Below are 22,897 nucleotides of genomic sequence, written 5' to 3' on the forward strand. Positions count from 1 at the left end.
CGCCCCCCCGAGGAAAATCGTAAATGTTTAGCCATTTGTTCTGTTTCTCCGGGAGTTCTGCGATCTCCCACCAAAGTTATAAAAGGAGATCAGGCCAATTTCAGCAGATGTCCAGGCAGGGCCATCCTTTTCTTATTGGTTTTTTTCCACCCTCCCTTCCTCTTCTCATGAAAGTATTGACTCTTTTAATGGGGCATTGTTCCTCTGGCATCAGTAACCCTCCAGTGCATCACAAATTTTAATGTATGATCCTAGACAGTGATTGGTGGCAGCCTATTTTACCATGGAAGCATCACAGCCAAATCCAGCTAGCCCTCACCTGACACCCAGAAATGCTCACTTCCAGCAGGGGGGTCATTGGATAACGGTCAGGAGCAAAAACCCTCCCTAACCAAGGGAACTGAGGTCAACTGTAGTGCCCCTGCCACCAGCCTGGCCGAGATCACAAACTTACCACAGACGAGAGATTGAATCTGGCATCATCCAGGTCATTATGGCTCAGCTACTCACCACCTTAACCAGCTGAGCTATCGGAGGAGATGATACTCCCTTTCAGACTTTTTCTACCCTTCCCTTTCCAGAGTCTACCCAAGCTGACAATCTGGACAGTGGACAATCTGTTCCCATGCCTTTGACAATGCTGCTCTGACACCAGCTGCTCAGAAGTGTAAAAGCAGCCTGAGGTGATGCATGTGGTAATATCCTCTCTCTCTTTCTCACACATTTTCCTTTATAGCTTCTATACTTAACACCTCCTCAATATGCCACAGCTGAGATTGGTAACTAAGTGAATGGAAGGTCACAGATATAAACTATCTACTATTTCCAGTCCTCCAAACATGCACAAATTATATCTATGTTTTTATAAAAGACTAAAAGAAAATCTTCAGAAAATTGAATTAAATAAAAATAAACTCGCATACAAACTAATGCCCTTTTCTCTAACATTCTTAGAGCAGTCCGTTGCTGAGCACAAATATATGTTAATCACTATTCTATCTATACTGTAGTCAATGTTTTGCATGCTTCATCAGCAGAAATTAAAGGCACTTTGTGTCATAATTGGCAGTGTTGACAGTAGAATTGCTAATATTGGCCCAAAATTTGCGGTTGGAGGCTTGCTCTGTTGGAGGCAGATGCCTCCTACCTGTAAAAAAAAAATCTACGAATTTACCTGGTGGCCTGGGAGGTATGGAGAATTGTGATCCTGGGCCCCTCCGGGTATGCACGGGCAGAGGCCCACGTATCCCAGGGCCGCATGCAGTTAGCAAGCGCGCCTGGGATCACATGGGCCGGCCCAACCAATAAAGAAGGGAATCCCCATTCATACTTATGGGAGTTCCGTACATATGGAACTCCCATAAGTATGAATAAGGATCACTTAAAAAATACATGAACACAGGAAATACATTTTTTTAAATGCATATTTAAAATGAATTAAAATGCCATTTAATTAAATTTTTAAAACAAAAATTTAATTTTTTGAAAAAAATTATGGGGGCAAAATCGGGCCGCGCCCCCTTTGAGGCGCTAACTTCGCCGGGGTGCTACATTTAGTGTCCCCGCGCCTGAAATTCACTGGTAGCGCCCCAAGAGGGGTGGCGCTGTGAGTGAATATCATGGCACTACGTGCAGCAGCGCTATGCGCTGCGGCACATCGCGCCGCGGTACTGCAGGCCTTCCTCCCTTTATTAAAGGGAAGGGGCCTAGCGTAGTGCGACCCAGGGCCCATCTGGGCCACCAGGGATCAGAGTGCCGGCGAAAGAGCCTGGCACTCAAGAGAAGTGTCGGGCTCACTGACAGTAGTCGGCACCCCGCGGGGGGGGGGGGGCTGCACAGGAGGCTGGGGACAGTAACAGGAGCAGGTGCAGGTGCTTGTAGGCGGCCAGCAACAAAAATGGCCGCCCGGCACCTCCCCTTTAATTTGCGCCGCCCCGGCCGCAGGTAGGCCCCCTTGACCCTGTCGGACATAGCGTCCGGTTGTATAAGTCAGGGGGCGCTACCGAAGATTGCGGCCGGGGCGCTGCGTATGACGATGACATCATCGCCGGAGGCGCAGCGTCGCGGAGCGCCAACTGGTACCGCCGCCACTAACCTCCCATTGAATTTCGTGGGAGGTGTTAGCGGCATCGCACCCAAGCGCTAGCTAGTTGCTTTGCGCCCTGTTAGTGCCCTCTTAGGGCGCTAATGGGAGGCGCAAGTCAACCAAATTTTTCCCCCTATATTTTTTAATGGGGCCAAAAATAAACTTACCTTATTGGACAGGATTTTTATAATGTATAAATGAGTGATAAAATTTTATTTTTCTATTTTTAAAAACTCTTATGCTGGTAAAAGCAGGCTTCGCATGCCTAAACCCAGAACTTGCGCCACCCGTAGGGGTCGCAAAATATGGCCCATAATAACACTCTGCCACTAAAATGTAAAAAAATGAAATGATTTTCTTTTTAAAATTCAATTTCCTTTTTTAGTCTTATTTTTTGGCATAGATTTGTGCTCATCAAAGTCAGTGCTCAGGTGTGAGGGAATACGCCATATTTCAAAAAGATTCACCATAATATGAACAGAATACTGATATTAATACATGATATACTGGGTTTAAAAATCTAAAGCCTCGGAGACACAGGCTATAAACAGAGAACAGGCTTCTGAGATAAAGATCAGTTGTTAAACAAAGTTGTAAAAAACAAACAAGCTTTGAAATGGGAATTAGTTAAATATACTAAAACAATTACCCCATTGAAATGGCAGTTTGGCGCTTTCGAAAGGTCTAGAGTTTGGTGGGAGCACAATGAAAATGCCCAGTTTAAGGTGTTACCAACTAACACGTAAAACAGAAACACAAACATTAAAAGAGGCATGTGCCTTTGAAAAGATGACATCAAGTAAAAGAAACACCTGTTGGTCAAATAGTTTTTATGTTAAACTTGGAAGACAGGAAACACGATTAAATATGCAACCAATTGAGATAGCTAGAAATGCATGAAACATTCTGGGTCAAAGTGTCTTTAATATATACATAGTAAATATGATACCAACAAGAACACTTTGAAGATTATGACTTCAACAGAGACACCAAGCAATTACATTGTGTTTTTATTGAACTTGGAGCAGTAAGGAGTCACAATGGCTGCTAAAAACCAGTTAAGGCAATATTAAGAATTGAATGAAAGGATTTTGTAAGAATGGCATCAAACAGAAACCATAGCTGTCATATTGTTTTTATGATGGTTTTTGAAACACCTAAAAAGGTAGAGACATAATTATGCATGCAATAGTTGAATTGACAGTAAGATAGAAAGCATTCAACAGAGGTCTCAATAAAGACAATTAGCTGACATCAGCAGGGAACTTCAAAGAATAAACCACTGCAAAAAGGGTATAAGAATAAGAGCTTTTCAAACAGAAAGTCAGAACTCACGGAACAGGCCAAGCATTTCTCAACTTCACAGTTAAAAACTTACAGAGCATGCCTATGAGTCTCGGGTAATCAAAGTAATTGATTTTGGTGCATAATCTGGATTTAGAAATAAGTAAGAAATGTAGAAATGTAACAAAGTAAAGATTTGAAAATAAGGATCTCTGAGAAATAAGAAATGTAAGCTATCTGTATTTTGAATTGTTAATGTTGCGACTGATTCAACTGCTGTTAAATGAATGTCGGCTCTTAAATAAAACTATATATTTTTAGAATTGTCTCAAAGAGTAATTCTGTACAAACTCGCGAACCCAATTTCTGTACACTCTTTTGTAAGGAGTTGCAGAATTCTGGGGGGTATTCTGGACCCTCATAATATCCGGAAGGTTACAGTCTAGTTAAACTTATTAAAAATGCTATCTGGAGGACGGTAACATCTTCAGTCGTTCCTTTCCTTTAGGGTGAGATAGCCTGAACCTTTAGACCCATTTAAGCGTCTTATGGAATTCGGCTATCTCTAACTTAAGTTGAAGGTGAACGTCCGGGGAATATGCCTGATCTGGGGTAGCCCGAAAGGGCTAGGACTTGTAATTATCCCTTCACAGGAACAACTTTAGACAAACACCTCCTTTGTGCATTTTTACACACGAACCATCCTTATGTTCCCTTAAATAAGATTTCTTATTCAGTGCCAATTTGTGTCATATTAGAGGCAGTTTGTGGTGTCAAAAGCTCCCACTTGCAACTGGTTTGAATCTGCCCAACTGCATTTCAAATAGGACCCAGCAGACAGATGAGATTTCATTCCAATAGTCTCAACTGGATTTAAATCCAGAGTTAGAAAGACAGTGGGGTAAATTTTCATCTTTACCGCATGGGCAAGCTCTGATGGAGTGGATTGCCTGCCCGTTATAGAACCCGTTCGATTTACGTTCCATAATGAAAATTAGGTGGGTTTTACAATGAGCGTGTGAACCATCCGCTAGATTTCTGCCCATGCAGTGAAAACAAAAAATCCCTCTGTGCTTATACTAGGTACAACCCAGTTCCAGAATCCAGTTTTCTGCTACCAATTATCTAAGTTTTCCATCACTGATGCATTAAATCTAATTTTTTTTTGCAGTGTTGAGTAAGTTACCAGAAATTATGTTGAAGTTGACAGTATAAACCGGTTCAACTAGATACTGTACATTTCTGGAGAGAATAGAGAATGATATTTGGCAATAAAGAAGGTAAATGGGAGTCGAGATTAAATCAAAAAGGGATGGGCTTGCTGGGAATAATAGTGGTTTCCTGTTCCTAAAATACATATGTTCTTATTATGAATATTTAGTGAATTCACTTTGTTCCTAATTTAAGCTTTCACTATTAGTGCCTTTTTTAGCTGGTGACAGAGGACGTACATCTTTAAAGAGGTAAGTTTTAAGGAAGGTCGTCAAGGAGGAGAGATTTAGAGAGAGAATTCCACAGCTTAGGGCCTAGGAGGCTGAATGATGGGGCAATGCGAGTGGGGTAGAATCAGGAGGAGGCCATTCAGCCCATTGTGTCTGTGCTGGTCGAAAAAGAGCTAGCCAGCCTTATTCCACTTTCTGGGTATTGTACAAGAGGCCAGAATTGGAGGAACACAGAATTCACAGAATGTAGTAGGGCTGGAGGAGGGTGTTACAGAAATAGGGAGGCCATGAGAGGATTTGAACACGAGGATGAGAATTTTAATTTTGTGGTGTTAGGATGCCAGGAGCCAACATAGTTCAGGGGTGATGGGTGAGTGGCACTTGTGTGGGATAGGATATGACCGCAGAGTTTTGGATGAGCTGAAGTTTATGCAGGGTGGAGGATGGGAGGCCGGCCAGGAGAGCACTGGCATAGCCGGCTGGAGGTGACAAAGGCATGGATGAGGGCTTCGACAGGGGCGGGGCAAGGCAGACTTTGTGATGGAGAGGATGGAAGGTCCGAAGTTCATCTCGGGGACAAATAGGAGGTTGCGAACAGTCGGTTTCAACTTCAGATAGTGCCCAAGGAAGGGGATGGAATCAGTGGCTTTAATTTTTCCAATGTTTAACTGGAGGAAATTTCTGCTCAGCCAGGACTAAATGTCAGAGAATCAGGCTGCCAAACAGAGGCAATGGAGGGGTCGAGAGGTAGAGCTGGGTGTTGTCATCGTACATGATGTCTTCAGATGATGAGGGGCAGCATGGAGATGATTCCAAGCATTTTCAGGGGTTTCCGTGTCCCATCCGCTGAAGTTACAGTGGGCGAGTGGGAGAATCCTTGCAGAACTTCAACACCTTAATATTTAAGATTAACCATACTCCCTTTTAAGATCAATTTCAACTGGTAAAAGTGGTAATTTTGGGGGATTGAATAGTTAACTAAAAAAATGCAAAATACCTTGCCAAGAGGTGACTATCAAAACATTTGTATGAAAATTATTTTCTCCTAAGCTACAAAAAGAAAATGAAATGCAAATTATTTAATTGCTAGACCTGTCTCAAATACCAAAAACATATGCTTTAAGTCACACCTTAACACAGCTAGTTTATGATGTGTGAAACTGGGATATGACTTATGCATCAGTATGAGCAATATTTTTTACATTTATTGGTGCAAAAGTCATGATCACAACTTTTAAAGCATTGCCACCAAATATACAGGATTTTATGGTACTATGTTTTAAACTTTCATTTTAGTCCCCTTAGGTAATGCTACCAGAACGTTACATTTTAAAATGGCATTTTTTTTTTAGACCGAGGGTGAGCTCATTCCCTCTTTTTGTTCAGTTTTTGAAAACGACAGACTTTAATTGACAGGGCTCCATGAAGTAAATGGGATCATTTTCAACCTTGATGGTGGCCTGCACTATGTGGCTTGGCCCTCCAGCCAGGTTTCTCAATAAAATATTAGATATAAAACTAGTACAAAAGGAACCATCCATCAACTAACCACTGGAATCACTTTCAATTGAAAAGTTATGCAGGAAAAGCCAGTAAGTAAATCTACTTGTGTTCGCATGTCCCACTATCCCCAAAATTTCACTAATTGACTCACTTCCCCATTCGATCTAGTTGCATAAATAAAAGTAAAAAAATCCTGCAAATGCTGGAAATCCAGAAACAGAAATTACTGGAAATACAGAGCAGCTCAGTCAGAATCTGATGAAGGGTTGTAGCTGAAATGTTAACCTGTCTGTTCTTTTACTGATGCTTTCAGACCTGCTGCACATTTCCAGCCCTTTTGGTTTCAATCTAATATTTTACTTCACTGAAAGTACAACGAATAAGTGCAAAAGCAGCTTGAATGGAGCAGTTGGACAGCGTAGCAGTAAGAATGATAGATTAGATGAGTGTGTCTATGAAATAGGGTTCTGAAAGTTGTGTAATCTACATCACTTTCCTTTCCCATGTTCACATTGAAACTGTAGTGATCAAAGAACTAACTGGCATTTTCTTAACAACTCGTATTATATAGCGCCTTTAACGTAGTAAAACATAGAAGCATAGAAGATAGGAGCAGGAGTAGGCCATTCGGCCCCTCGAGCCTGCTCCGCCATTCGATGAGATCATGGCTAATCATCCAAACTCAGTACCCCGTACCTGCCTTCTCCCCATATCCCTTGATACCTTTAGCTCTAAGAAATATATCTAACTCCTTCTTGAATATATTTAAAGACTTGGCCTCAACCGCCTTCTGTGGTAGAGAATTCCACAGGTTCACCACTCTCTGGGTGAAGAAATTCTTCCTCATCTCTGTCCTAAATGGCTTACCCCTTATCCTTAGACTATGACCCCTGGTTCTGGACTCTCCGACCATCAAGAACATTCTACCTGCATCTAGTTTGTCCAGACCTGTCAGAATTTTATAAGTTTCGATGAGATCCCCTCTCATTCTTCTAAACTCCAGCGAGTATAAGCCCAATCGACCCAATCTCTCCTCAAAAGTCATTCCTGCCATCCCAGGGATCAGCCTTGTGAATCTTCGCTGAACTCCTTCCATGGCAAGAACATCCTTCCTCAGATAAGGCGACCAAAACTGCACACAGTACTCAAGGTCTCACCAAGGCCCTGTACAACTGCAGCAGGACATCCTTACTCCTGTACTCAAACCCTTTCGCTATGAAGGCTAACATACCATTTGCCTTCTTCACCGCCTGCTGCACCTGCATGCTTACCTTCAGCGACTAGTGCACAAGGACACCCAGGTCTTGTTGCACTTCCCCTTCTCCCAATCTATTGCCATTCAGATAATAGTCTGCCTTTCTGTTTTTGACACCAAAGTGGATAACCTCACATTTATCCACGTTATATTGCATCTGCCACGCTTCTGCCCAATCACCCAACCTGTCCAAATCATCCTGGAGTTTCTCGGTATCCTCCTCGCAGCACACACGCCCACCCAGCTTTGTGTCGTCTGCAAACTTGGAGATATTACAACTAGTTCCCTTATCTAGATCATTAATGTATATTGTGAATAGCTGGGGTCCAAGGACCGATCCCTGCAGTACCCCACTAGTCACTGCCTGCCACTCGGAAAAAGACCCGTTAATTCCTACTCTCTGCTTTCTGTCCGCCAACCAGTTCTCTATCCAAGTCAATACCTTGCCCCCAATCCCATGTGCCTTAACTTTACACACTAATCTCTTATGCGGGACCTTATCGAAAGCCTTTTGAAAGTCCAAATACACCACATCTACTGGTTCTCCCTTCTCTATTTTCCCAGTTACATCCTCAAAAAATTCCAGTAGATTAGTCAAGCACGATTTACCTTTTGTAAATCCATGTTGACTTTGTCTGATCCTGTCACTGTTTTCCAAGTGCTCAGCTATTACATCCTTTATAATGGACTCTAGCATTTTCCCCACTACCGATGTCAGGCTTACCGGTCTGTAATTCCCTGCTTTCTCTCTACCACCCTTTTTGAATAGTGGGGTAACATTAGCTACCCTTCAATCCATGGGTAAAGTTCCAGATTCCAGCGAATTTTGGAAGATGATCAGCAATGCATCTACTATTTCTAGGGCCACCTCCTTAAGTACCCTAGGATGTAGATTATCAGGCCCTGGGGATTTATCGGCCTTCAATCCCGTCAATTTCCCTAACACCATTTCCCTACAAATACTGATTTCTTTCAGTTCCTCCCTCTCATCAGACCCTATGTTCTCCAACATCTCTGGGAGGTTATTTGTGTCCTCCTTTGTGAAGACAGAACCAAAATATGCATTTAATTGGTCTGCCATTTCTTTGTTCCCCATTATAACTTCCCCTGCTTCTGACTGCAAGGGACCTACACTTGATTTCACTAATCTTTTTCTCTTCTTACAGTCAGTTTTTATGTTCCCTGAAAGCTTACTTTCATATTCTATTTTCCCCTTCTTAATTAATCCCTTTGTCCTCCTTTGTTGAATCCTAAACTGCTCCCAATCCTCAGGGTTACTGCTTTTTCTGGCCAATTTATATGCCCTCTCCTTGTATCTTATGCTATCCCTAATTTCCCTTGTTAGCCATGGTTGAGTCACCCTTTTTGTTTTATTCTTATCCCAAACTGGGATGAACAACTTCTGTAGTTCATCCATGTGGTCTTTGAATATTTGCCATTGCCTATCCACCGTCAACCCTTTGAGTGACATTCCCCAATCAATCCTACCCAATTCGCGCCTCATACCGTCGTAGTTTCCTTTATTTAAATTCAGGACCCTAGTCTCCGAGTCAACTACTTCACTCTCCATCCTAATGAAGAATTCTATTATATTATGATCGCTCTGACCCAAGGGGCCTCGTACAACAAGATTGCTAATTAATCCTCTCTCATCCAGTCTAAGATGGCCCAATCTCTGGTTGGTTCCTCGACATATTGTTCCAGAAAACCATCCCGTTGTAGGTATTCGTGTTGACCTCTCGGGACGAATACCTACTAAATAATTTAGTTCGACTTCGGATGAATAATCACTAAGTTGTTTATTAACTGGAACTGACGAAATACAATAGGTAAGCTGGCTTTACACAGGAGCAATGCGAGATAGGTCTTACCCCGACGGGGACGCCACAAGGACTGAGTACGCAGTCCTCGGGAGAGCGTGATGATGTCATCACGCTCAGTCACGTTTTCCCGCGCTTCAGGTGTCACGTGACCGCGTGATGACGTTAGCGCGTTGGTCCGCTCTTGGGGCGGTCACGTGATCCGCGCCGATACGTCGGCGCGTTTCCCCGGTGCGGAGGCTGGCCGTTGAGGCTGAAGTCGCGAGTGCGGGAGCGGGAGCTGGAGGCCGGGCTGACCCGGCGCTTGTCGCGGGAGATCGCGTCGCTCCCGTCTGCTGGCCGATGTCGTGGTAGGCCAGGCTGTGCCGGCGGCCGTCATGGAAGGCCGAGTCCGGCCGGCGGCCACCGCGCGTACGTCACATCATGCGTGACGTGACGTCAGCGCGCTAGGGTGTGTCTTAAAGGGGCAACGGCCCCAACAGGTAAGTTATAGTGAATTATGTACATAGTTAGTAAGGGACAACCGGTGGTACCGCCACACCGTAAACATTCTAGGAATTCCTCCTCCACAGTATTTTTACTAATTTGGTTAGCCCAATCTATATGTAAATTAAAGTCACCCATGATGACTGCTGTGCCCTTACTGCATGCTTCTCTAATTTCCCTTTTAACGTCCCAAGGTGCTTCACAGGAGCGTTATAAAACACATTTTTTTTGACACTGAGCCACATAAGGAGAAATTAGGGCAGGTGTCCAAAAGCTTGGTCAAAGAGGTAGGTTTTAAGGAGCATCTTAAAAGGAGGAAAGAGAGGTAGAGGGGTTTAGGGAGGGAATTCCAGAGTTTAGGGACTAGGCAACTGAAAGCAGGGTTGAGCGATTATAATCAGGGATGTTCAAGAGGGCAGAATTAGAGGAGTGCAGATATCTCAGGGTGGGCGGGCGGGTGGGTTGTGGGGCTGGAGGAGATTAGAGATATGGGAGGGGCGAGGCCATGGAGCGATTTGAAAACAAAGACGAGAATTTTAAAATGTAGGTCAGCGAGCACAAGGGTGATGGGTGAACGGGACTTGGTGCGAGTTAGGACACGGGCAGCTGAGTTTTGGATGACCTCAAGTTCATGTAGGGTAGCATGAGGGAGGCCAGCCAGGAGTGTGTTGGAATTGTCAAGTCTAGAGGTAACAAAGGCATGAATGAGGGTTCCAGCAGTAGTTAAGGAGGTGGAAATAGGCGATCTTAGGTGCGGATATGTGGTTGGAAGCTCATTTCAGGGTCAAATATGACACCAAGGTTGCGAACAATCCGTTTCAGCCTCGGACAGATGCTAGGGAGAGGGATGGAGTCGGTGACTCTGGAACGGAGTTTGTGACGGGGACCGAAGACAATGGCTTCGGTCTTCCCATTACTTAACTGGAGGAAATTTCTGCTCATCCAGTATTGGACATCGGACAAGCAGTCCTGACAATTTAGAGACAGCGGAGGGGTCGAGAGAAGTGGTGGTGAGTGAGAGCTGGGTGTCGTCAGCGTACATGTGGAAACTGACGCTGTGTTTTCGGATGATGTTGCTGAGGGGCAACATGTAGATAAGAAATAGGAGGGGGGCAAGGATAGATCCTTGGGGGACACCAGAGTTAGCGGGAGTGGGAAGAGAAGCCGTTGCAGGTGATTCTCTGGCTACGATTATATAGGTAAGAATGGAACCAGGAGAGTGCAGTCCCACCCAGCTGGACGACGGTGGAGAAGCGTTGGAGGAGGATGGAGTGGTCAACCGTGTCAAAAGCTGCAGACAAGACGAGGAGGGATAGTTTACCTTTGTCACAGTCACAAAGGTTGTAATTTGTGACTTTGACGAGAGCCATTTCAGTACTGTGGCAGGGGCCCCAGAGTGAAAAGAATTCCAGAGTCACTTTAAAATTTGGCAAAAATCTTGGTATTGAATCGAATTGCTTCAATAAGTTTACGTTTTCTATTTACTACAGTGTAACTTTGGGCTGAATGCGCAAAGGTGAATTTCAATCTGAAGTTGGGTTTTCTCAATTGTTTTGATTCTCCAAAGCTGAAGTATTTTGATTCGACACCAGTAATTACAGCTGAAGTTAAACCTCAACTCCAATTATACTTTAACTTAAAGGAATCCTTAAAACATGCACTTACCGTCTTCAACCTAGATTGGCCTGCAGCAAAATTTAACAGATTAAGAAATAGCCATAATTGCTATTTTAAAAAATATTCTGTGTATGATTGGCTTCCCCAGCAAAAGAGCTGGTACAAACATGATGGGCCAAATGGCCTCCTGTGCTATAAACTTATAACGGTTCTTTCCCAATTTTCTGCTGCTTAGGGCAGGGGGGATATGGAGCAGATCTGATCCCATGTTTCTGCTCTCAGGGTGGCCTTTAGAAGGTGCATGAGCGTAGTACGGGGAGGATTCTCCTGCGAGATTTCCCTCCCGGCGTGACGCAAGGAGATGGCCGAGACTTAGAATGAAGCAGGGTGTGGGGGGTTTAAACCCGTATCCTGTTAATCTGTAGTGGCAAACATTGGTGCTCTCCTGTACTACAGCGTAAATCTACATTATTGTATTCCTTTACCTCCAATTGCGATGATAAAGTCAAAAAAAGAGAACAAAAATAACTTGTTAACATAAACTTGGCTTTTGCTATTTTAGGCATCAAGGAAAGAATAACACAAAATATTGTATGGAGTGCTCTGATGCCACACTTCCTGCAACAACTAGGATCTGATTAAACAACGTGCTATGTTTAAAGTAAGTTATTGCGACATACCTCTTCAGGCAGGGTGATAACCAGTTCATGTTCCGTTTGTCCGGTCAAACTCTGCAAGAAATACTCGCTGCACGCTGCCAGGACAGCCCGGTGGGCACGGAATTCCTTCCTCTCCACCAGTACAGTCACATCGCAGAGGATATCCTTCTTACGTTGGTCGTTGAGGCACAGGAGGATATTTGTACAATGTACTGTTGACTCATACACATACATGGGTGATTCAGGCTTCTCATCCACAGACATTCCGTTCAGACCCTAAAAAAAGAAATACGAGGCAGAAACTGGATTAGTACTAAATTGCAATGACATGGTTAAAAAAGATACATGAAAAAAAAACGTTATGCAGTGGCTGTGTGGCTTTGTTTCTTCAGTCGTTTTATTCTAGATAGTTTTGGCTTCCATGTTTCAAACTACGCCTGAAGGTGAGCCCCATGTCCCAACGAGAGTGTTTTCACTTGCACATGCCTAGGAACAGACAGAGAATCCTCTTCAGTTTGCATCAGCTACTGGTTTTACCCGTACTTTCAGGGGATCCTACTCGTCTTTGTATGGTGACAGAAAAATATTACACTCGACTAGCTCCTCAATCAGTAGGAAAAAAAAGTTCCCAACTGCTGTGCTAAACTATGATAGAAGTAATATTCATACATTGTGATTCTTTTCATAGCATTTTCTTACCACCTACAGAAGCTCTCTGGTCTGACCATCTCTTATAAGGTTGCAGACACGGATTTGGAAAAAAGACATATTGATAAATATCCTCAAAAAACTGACTGGACCAAGCAGATTTTTAAAAATACTGACCATTTAAAAAAAAGTTGTCCAACACATATTTGAACAAATCCCGTAGATGTTCGTATTTGAATTGAATGATTTGGCCCCTCTCTCGGACATTGGGCACAGATGGTGTAAAATCTGTAACAGCTGTATCAAATGAAGCTGGGATATGATGGGTAGCATTCCAACTTTGTACCTCCTGGAGGAAGCCCTGCCCGCCAAGGGTACACATCTGAAATTCTGGCACACTGCATGATTTTCCAACCATTGAAAATAATGGATGGAAAATCAGGCACCAGTAGGCTGCCAGGATTTATGTTGCTTGGCATGGCTCCATATCAGAAATTTTGGGTGAAGCTGCAGGCACAAACCTATGAAACACATTGTGGCTTCAGTACTACGCGCCTTCAGGTTGCTCTCAAAAAGCCATTTATAATTGCAACATTTACAATAAGATACTAAAAGTTCAGAACACTAAATAGAAACAGTAAAGGCACATCACCTACAGTTCGTTAGACAAAAACTACTCAATGATGAAAAATCTTAATTATTAAATCTTGGTATATACAAAATATATTATAAGTCAACTGCTATCATGATGGATAAGTGTGAGCTCTAATGGAAAAAACAAGACAGCCCCTTCAGTGGCTTTATACTAATTTTCTATTATAGTTAGCTATCAAATAAAAGATCAAAATGTTCACTTACTACAGCTGAAAGTAACTACAACATTTGCGGAGGGAAAAAAAGCATGCAAATAAGTTCCCAATTCATGGCTAAGTACTGTAACTGCTGCTTATTTATCACTTACACAAGGCCCTCTAAACAGTTCCATCATATAACTGAGTTTGCATTTATGCTAAACCCTGTCACTGCTGTGCAAAGGCTGGTCTGTGGGAACGGGAAGTCTACCGATGTGTATTCTGCTTCAAACACTCAATGTGCGTACCACACTCCTGCACAGGATATTGAACTAAAATGGTTCTTGACAAGAAGATGAAAGTGCATTTGAGATAACAAGTTATATAAAGGCAAATGCTAACTTGAAATGAGCAACATGCACAAACTCCATCCCCAACCATGAATATGTATAATATGAACAGAGGGTTTAAAAAAAATCTAAAAGCAGTAAAAAAGCAGAAAAGATAGGGTACATAGAAAAGCAAATTTCATTAGTGCCCAATTTTCAAAATATTTTAGCACAAAATAAATTATTATTTCCGTTTTTAAGCACTTTAATTATGGAATTTTGTCAGGGTGCTGGTAGTTTCAGCACGGCTAAAATTAACAATATATAGTTGTTGGATTTGTAATTATGTACAAGTGGAAAACTATCACCATGCTAATTTTTTGAAATAACTCCCGTGTCTGGTGAGAAATCTCTTATATCCTTCATTAAGATCTAATGGAGTCTTTAAACTTATTAAAGGTCACAGACAGTATTTAAATACACTTTTCAACTCACTCGTGTAGGAACGAAAAGACTAATGATCATAAATTCCATATCAAGTTTGTAAAAATGCGTTCAAGTTTTTATTAGGATACTGTTCCAAGCAGATGATGTTTACAGACACAAGTCTGTGCACTGCCGGTTCCTAACCTGCACATTATTCATAAAAGAATACAGTCGACGATGAGAGGAAACTATTTGTCAAGTTTGGAGAAAATCCAGAAATTACTTTCCCTGTACTGAGGTGCTACATCACATGTGTATGAGTATTAATGCATTGCAGTTATTGGGGTTTTCTACCAACCAGCTGCAGCTGTTGATGTACTTCATGTAAGAAAAAGATATAAAATTGAAATATCATTACTGCAGTTTTGTTGAGGAATAACTTATAGTTGATTACTGATAGTTGATTACTGGAGAAAATCTATGTCCAATTTTTAATCGCAAAACACCCAACAAGAAAGTCAATCAAATTCCTATGTTACAATAGTTAATGAAGTAAAGGTACAAAGTAGTGCAGTACCTACGCAGTTAGCAGATTCTGACAGTTGTGTAAGCAGCATGAAATTGCACTCCATAATTAGGCAAAGTGTAGGTGAGCAACATCAATAAAGCTGCATAAAAAGGTTAATTATACATTAACATTAAGGCTGTACATTTTCAATATTAATGAAGAAATGCAATAGCTGAATATTGGCTGTGAACCATATTATTAATACATCCTTTACTTTTTCTTTAGGTGTCAGCTGTGGCTCAGTGGTAGCACTCTCGTCTGAGTCAGAAGGTCGTGGGCTCAAGTCCCACTCCAGAGACTTGGGCACATGATCTAGGCTGACACTCCAGTGCAGTTACTGAGGGAGTGCTGCACTGTCGGAGGTGCCATCTTTTGGGTGAGACATTAAATCGAGGCCACTTCTGCTCTCTCAGGCAGATGTCAAAGATCCCATGGCACTATTTCAAAGAAGAGCAGGGGAGTTCTCCCCAGTGTCCTGACCAATAGTTACCCCTCAACCAACATCACTAAAAAATAGATTTTCTGGTCATCATTACATTGTTGTTTGTGGGACCTTGCTGTGTGTAAATTGGCTGTTTTGTTTCCTACATTACAACAGTGACTATACTTCAAAAGTATTTCAATGGCTGTAAAGTGCTTTAAGACATCCTGAGGTCGTGAAAAGCGCTATATAAATACAAGTTCGTTCTTTACATTTGTTTAGGTTACAGGAAACTTTGTGCTATCCGGCACCGACGGGACCGAGCTGCTGCCGTTCCCTCAAAACTGCCGGGCACTCCAGAGCTAATGTTGAAACCTACGGAGATGAAATATGAATCAACAAACCCTGTCGGCTAGCGTCTCTAGCTGAAGCTGTTGCTTAGCTACAGACCTTGCAGAGTTTGACTGTTTAAAAAAAGCAAAGAAAAGAAACGAAAAGAATAAAAAACGGCTCCTGACTTTTGCCGGTGGCTCGAGCTTGCCGGACGGTTCGCCTCCGGATAACTCAAAGTTTCCTGTATTTAGAAGTAAATGGCCAGGCATTCTGGAAACACCAGCATGGAGAGAAATGAGTGAGAACCATCTGGGAAATGGTCTTCTGTAAAACAGCTATGCACAGATTTCACATGACAATCAAAAATTCAGAGAATTACAGTCTTTGAGAAATTCCAATCTCCTTTCCTGACTGGTCCAGACATGTTGAGTCGCCTTCCCTTACCTACAAAACTGATGATGTCTGACTCAAATGATGCTTGACGGAATGCAAACTGATCTAACTTGAACATATTACCTGTACTCCATAAAACTATTTTTTCCAAACGTTCTTCTCTTCTTCCAAGATTGCTAGTCAGATCGCCCAAAGGGTTGGCCTTCATGCGCCAGCCTTCACAATTTGAAGGCAAGATGATTATTTGACAAGGGAAGGCAAAACCTATCCTCACCAAACTTCAACGCATGTGTACCTCCTAGAATAAGTCACAGGGTAATGATCAGGAGCAGGAACCCTGGCTGAGTTTTCCTCCCTGTGGCTAAGGGTAGTGACCCAACTACCACCCTGGTTAATCAGCACAGACGGAGACCAAACCTGGGATGTTCTGGACAGCTCAGTACCACATTACGTCACTGGGAAAGCTTAGATGGACTACTTTTATCAAAGCATATTCAAGCCTCTCTCAATCTCATCCACAGAAAGAAGCATCTTCCACATTTCCGGGGATGGGGGATCTTAGCTACAAGGACAGGTTGGAGAAGCTGGATTTGTTTTTATTAGAGCAAAGGAGGTTGAGGGGTGATTTGATAGAGGTGTACAAGATTATGACGGGTTTGGACAGTCTAGATGGGGAAAGGCTGTTCCCACTGGTTGATGGTACAAGGACTAGGGGACACAGATTTAAGGTTTTGGGCAAGAGATACAGGGTGGGGGTGTGAAGAAAATGTTTTTTACGCAGCGAGTGGTGAGCATCTGGAATTCGCTGCTGACGGAAGTGGTGGAGGCGGAGACACTCAATGTTTTCAAGGGGAGACTGGATAGGCACTTGAGGGAAATAATCTTGCAGGGCTACGGGGATAGAGCCGGGGAATGGGACTGACTGGACTGCACTACAGAGAGCCAGTACGGACTCGATGGGCCAAATGGCCTCCTTCTGTGCTGTTATGACTATGATTTCAAATGCAGAAGCATCATCAAATACAAGCATCTATTTCTTGTACTTTTATCACTCTACCTTTGTCATAACTTGCTGCATAAAAGAAAATTCTCATCTCCCCTCTGGTTCTTTTGCCAATTACTTTAAATCTGTGTCCTCTTTACTGACCCTACTGTCACTGGAAACAGTTTCTCCTAAATTACTCATTAAAATTCTTCATGATTTTGAACACCTCTAATAAATCTCCCCTCGGCTCTAAAGAGAACAGCCCCAGCTTCCCTAGTCTCCACGTAACTAAAGTCTTTCATCCCTGGTACCATTCTAGTAAATCTCCTCTGCACGCTGTTCCTATATTACAACAGTGACTATATTTCAAAAGTATTTCATTGGCTGTAAAGCGCTTTGGGGCATCCGGTGGTCGTGAAAGGCGCTATATAAATGCAAATCTTTCTTTTTTCTTTCTCTTCCCTAAGGGCTTGACGTCCTTCCTAAAGTGTGGTGCCCAGAATTGGACACAATGCTCCAGCTGGCACCTAGCCAGTGATTTGTTCTCTATGCCTCGATTTATAAAGCCAAGCATCCCATATGATTTTTTAACAGCCTTCTCAACTTGTCCTGCCACCTTTAAAGATTTGTGTACGTACACCTCCAGGTCTCTGTTCCTGCACTCACTTTAAAATTGCACCACTTAGTTTATATTGCCTCTCCTCATTCTTCCTACCAAAATGCATCATTTCGCTCTTTTCTGCATTAAATTTTATCTGCCGTGTGTCTGCCCATTTCATCAGTCTGTCTATGACCTCCTGAAGTCTGATACTATCCTCCTCAGTGTTTACTACTTTTCTGAGTTTTGTATCATCTGCAAACTTTGAAATTATGCCCTGTATACCCAAGTCTAGGTTATTAATATATAATCAAAAAGAGCAGTGGCAAAAATCGTTTTTTTTTTAAAAAAACCTTTTGACAGATCGGCCCCCTTACAAAGAGGCCAAGGGGGACTATGGCCAGGGTCAGAGGAAGGTTCTGGGCAATCACCGCCATAGGCAGGCAGGCTCTGAATGTGCCTCAAGTGGCGCCTCTGTCCACCTGATCTCGGTACTGTGGCAAGGTTAGTGCTGGTTAAATCGCTCAACCATAGGCGGTGGTGCCTGCTGTTGCCTCGGCCCTAAGCTCTGGAATTCCCTCCCTAAATCTCTCCGCCTCGCTACCTCTCTTTCCTCCTTTAAGACGCTCCTTAAAACCTACCTCTTTGACCAAGCTTTTGGTCACCTGCCCTAATTTATCCTTATGTGGCTCGGTGTCAAATTTGTTGTCTGACAATACTCCTGTGCAGCGCCTTGGGACGTTTTACTACGTTCAAGGCCCTATATAAATACAAGTTGTTGTTGTTCTTGTTGTTGGAGTGCACCAAATGGTTCAATCCCAGAGCAACCACCAGGATCCAGACCTGTGGATGTTCAGCCCCATGCTCTTTTGGAACATGCTTATTCACTAGAAATACCAACCATAGGAAATCTTCCAAGAAGTTTACTGTGCCGCTAGACACGATGACCAGATCAGTTCTTCCCTCCAATCCATTTTCTCTCCAGATAAGCACCCAGTTGTTTATAGAACCCACTTGGACTGTCCACGTGAACGACGTTCTTGGTCATTTATTTTACAACTTTATTAACCTTTGGGCAAAATATTTCTGCCTGACTTTTTTTCTTACTTCTACCATCCTAATTTTATACTTGTGCCTGAACACTTCGCCATGATGAACAACTTGCCTGGCTCAACTTTATCAATTCCTTTCATAATCTTGAAAAAGGAGTATTTTATTCAGAAACTCCCATTATGCCATGCCTTGCAGCATGTTGACAGATGTTGCAATGTTATTAACCTGTTAAATCTGCAACTCTAATCCCATCGTGTGGATTTCTAGAGAACATATTATATCCAATAGTTACACAGGCAGACCTCTAGATCGATATGTAGAATGTGGTTACAGTTGCAAAATTATTGAATAAATAATGTACAAATACAAAACATATTTATCCTAAGTAATGTGTGTTAGAGTTGTTACACATACTCTCTCTCGTGTAATGTGATTAAGGCAGCACAAGGTAGCTGAATTAACATGCACAATTAGAACACAACTACCTGTACTGATGTTTAAAATAACAACAGAAAACGCTGGAGAATCTCAGCAGGCCAGGCAGCATCCGTGGAGAGAGAAACAGAGATAACGTTTCAGGTCGAAGACCTTTCGTCAGAACTGGAAAAAAACAGGAAAAGGGATAGATTTTAAAGCAAGGGGCTGGGAAAAGGGGGAGGGGATGAAAGAACAAAAGGGAAGGTCAGCGACAGGATAGAAAGCAGGAGAGATTAAGAGACATTAAGAGATATTCAAGGAACAAAGGATGGCTCTGGATTCATGAAGTGTGAATGTGGGAGGGAAGAAAAAAGCTCAGACGAAAGTGTGGATTAAAAAAGAGAGAAAATTATATATATATATGATAGGGGCCGAGGTTATGATCTGAAATTGTTGAACTCTATGTTGAGCCCTGAGGGCTGTAGAGTGCCTAATCGAAAGATGAGGTGCTGTTCCTCGAGCTTACGCTGAGCTTCCGTGGAACAATGCAAGAGGCCGAGGACGGTGAGGTCGGAGTGGGAATGGGGCGGTGAATTAAAGTGACAGGCCACTGGGAGCTCGGGGTCCCCCTTACGGACTGAACGGAGGTGTTCCGCAAAGCGGTGACCCAATTTGCGTTAGGTCTCCCTAATGTAGAGGAGACCACATCGTGAGCAGCCAATACAGTATACTAAATTGCAGGAAGTACAAGTAAATCGCTGTTTCACCTGGAAGAGGTGTTTGGGGCCCTGGACAGTCGGGAGAGGGGAGGTATAAGGGCATGTGTTGCAGCTCCTGTGCTTGCATGGGAAGGTGCCGGGCGAAGGGGAAGGGGTGCTGGGGCTGGTAGAGGAGTAGACCGGGGTGTCGCGGAGGGAATGGTCCCTACGGAATGCTGAAAGGGGAGGTGAGGGGAAGGTGCGTTTGGTGGTGGGATCATGCTGGAGATGGCAGAAATGGCGGAGGATGATCCATTGAATGTGGAAGCCGGTGGGGTGAAAGGTGAGGACAAGGGGAACTCTATCGTGGTTCCGGGAGGGAGGGGCAGAAGTGCGGGAGATAGAACGGACACGGTCGAGGGCCGTGTCAACCGCAGTGGAGGGGACCTCGGTTGAGGAAAAAGGAAGACATGTCGGAAGCACTAGTATGGAAGGTGGCATCGTCAGAGCAGATGCGGCGGAGACAGCGAAACTGGGAGAATGGAATAGAGTTCTTACAGGAGGCGGGTTGGGAGGAAGTGTAGTCCAGGTAGCTGTGGGAGTCAGTGGGCTTGTAGTGAATGTTTCTCAATAACCTATCCCCAGAGATGGAGACGGAGAAGTCGAGGAAGGGAAGGGAAGAGTCGGAGATGGACCATGTGAAGGTGAGGGAAAGGTGGAAATTGGAAGCAAAAAGTGAATGAAATTATCTAGTTCAGGGCGAGAGCAGGAGACAGCACCAATACAGCCATCAATGTACTGGAAAAAGAGGTGAGGGAGGGGACCCGAGTAGGACTGGAACAAAGAGTGTTCCACATATCCCACGAAAAGGCAGGCATAGCTAGGACCCATGCGGGTACCCATAGCAACACCTTTGATTTGGAGGAAATGAGTGGAGTCAAAGGAGAAGTTGTTCAATGTGAGAACAAGTTCAGCCAGGCGGAGGAGGGTGGTGGTGGATGTGGACTGGTTGGGCCTCTGTTCAAGGAAGAAGCGGAGCGCCCTCAGGCCATCCTGATGGGGGATGGAGGTGTAGAGGGATTGGACGTCCATAGTGAAAAGGAGACGGTTGGGGCCGGGAAACTGGAAACTGTTAAAGTGGCAGACGGCGTCGGAAGAGTCGCAGATGTAGGTGGGAAGAGACTGGACAAGGGGAGAAAAAATAGAGTCGAGATAGGAAGAGATAAGTTCCGTGGGGCAAGAACAGGCTGAAATGATGGGTCTACCAGGGCAGTCCTGTTTGTGGATCTTGGGAAGGAGGTAGAAGCGGGCTGTGCGGGGTTGGGGAACTATGAGGTACTGATGTTTACTTAGTCCCTCACATCGTGGTGCTCAATGAAACCAGTTTCCTTATGAACAACTCCCTCTTAAAAAAAAAACCTCTAAAAAAAAAGACCTAAAGAAATCTAAATTATTTTCAAATTTACAAAAAAACAAGAATTTTATATAGCCACTCCAGATACTGTAGTAATATAGCCACTCCAGATAGTAATGCTATTTTTTTTTTTTAATATTCTGTATTAATTCTAGATATAAAATGATTCTTTAATAAACAGCTCTTCAGCATATCCCATTGCCCATGTATTGAGGGTAATGTGTTTCCCGACAGCTTCATTTTCTAGTCTGGGGAGCTTGTAACAAAGATCTCTCTCAAGAGTTACAAGGTGGGTAATGGGAAACATAATCTGAAAAAAATAAAAATAAATTCCAATTCTGTCAGTCGGAGTTAAGAGACCCATTAAAGCACAGGCCATAAATGTACTAAGTCAAAGGACAACTGCCTGGTAGACCAAAGGGGAAGTTTCCGAACTCATGTTCATACTATTTATAATCGTTATTTGCCTCTGCTGTTGCAATGATGTGAAGGTTATTTCCTCAGAGATCTGTTTTCATTATTGCAATATTATTGGACTTGGGCCGAAGTACTAATTACTATCCATGGAGGTACTGTTTTTCACCACAAATCCAGGTTGGGCAATGAATCCATTCAAAAGGCACTTTTGTTTTCTTTTAAAAAAAAACCCAGAAACCTCAAACTACAGCCAGTTGAGAAAAACCACAAGGAAACTGCTGTGACATTTATACTATGATTAGCTAGAATTATTGCTGTAAACGTGAACAGACTGAGAACTGTACAACATTGAAATTGAGAGACAGAAACCAAAACAAAATCAAATGCAAGAGGTTCAGAGAGTACTGTATAGAGGACCACCTTAAAAAGCATATGGTGGAAAAATTCGTCCCCTTGGCACCGCCTGTTAGCGGCAGTAGATGGCACTAATGCGGCATTAAGAGCTGCAATGACGCTCCTGTTGAATCCAGCGCTGCACGCCGAACCAGGACCCCCATAGCGCTGCTGGTAACAGCGATCACCGGGGGGCTTCAACGCCAGAGAGATCGTGATGTCAGTGGGCACGATCTTGCCAGCCCAGGGAGGCGTGTTTGGTGGCGGGGCTGCTGGGAAAATGGCAGTATCTGGGGGCGGGTACCCATCCCGCCCCATGCCATCTTCCCAGGAAGCGGGTAGCCGACCCACGCTGGGTCCCATCTCCTGGAGGCGGGAAGGGGATTACAGCCACTTAATTGCCTGTTAACAGGCAGTTAAGAGGATTATCCCCATTTTTCCAGCAGAGGCGCGGGCTTCCCGACTTCGGGAAACCCCGCCGGGGTCACAGAGGCGAGCAGTGGGTCTGCAAGTGAAAAGTGATAGAAAATGTTTACTTACCTTTGTTTCTTCCTGCAGGCTTCAACAGTTGGGGATGCGGAGAGTCTCACATCTCACGGCAGAGATGACAGATGGCTGCTGCATTCTCCGATGCAACAACCATCTTATTTCTGCTCACAAGAGAGGTTTGATGAGTCTTGAATACAAGAACTCATCAAACAGAGAATGTCAGTGTTTGACAGCTTCACGGAGCTGTCAAACGATGACAATTCATTTGTCAAAAGTTTTTGACAGATGAAATGTCAGATGCTGACGTTCTCTGTAACCGTCTTCCTCTTAATTGGCCTGCTAAGCCTGCTGGGCGGGCTTAACAAGGTCAAT

General features: G+C 43.5%; 1 protein-coding gene across 3 annotated transcripts in view; it reads right to left on the reverse strand.

Annotated features, from left to right (window-relative positions):
• Positions 1–22,897, reverse strand: part of LOC147112788 (transcription regulator protein BACH2-like) — a 372,148-nt gene that overhangs the window by 67,361 nt on the left and 281,890 nt on the right. For all 3 annotated transcript variants that reach the window (XM_085997405.1, XM_085997407.1, XM_085997406.1), the window contains one exon: positions 12,174–12,428. In XM_085997405.1, coding sequence (XP_085853531.1) covers positions 12,174–12,428 — 255 coding nt within the window. The remainder of the gene's footprint in view (positions 1–12,173; positions 12,429–22,897) is intronic.

The sequence above is a fragment of the Somniosus microcephalus genome, chromosome 9 (assembly GCF_052327205.1).
Source record: "Somniosus microcephalus isolate GS21.2 chromosome 9, FLI_Smic_1.0, whole genome shotgun sequence".
NCBI classification, from domain to species: domain Eukaryota; kingdom Metazoa; phylum Chordata; class Chondrichthyes; order Squaliformes; family Somniosidae; genus Somniosus; species Somniosus microcephalus.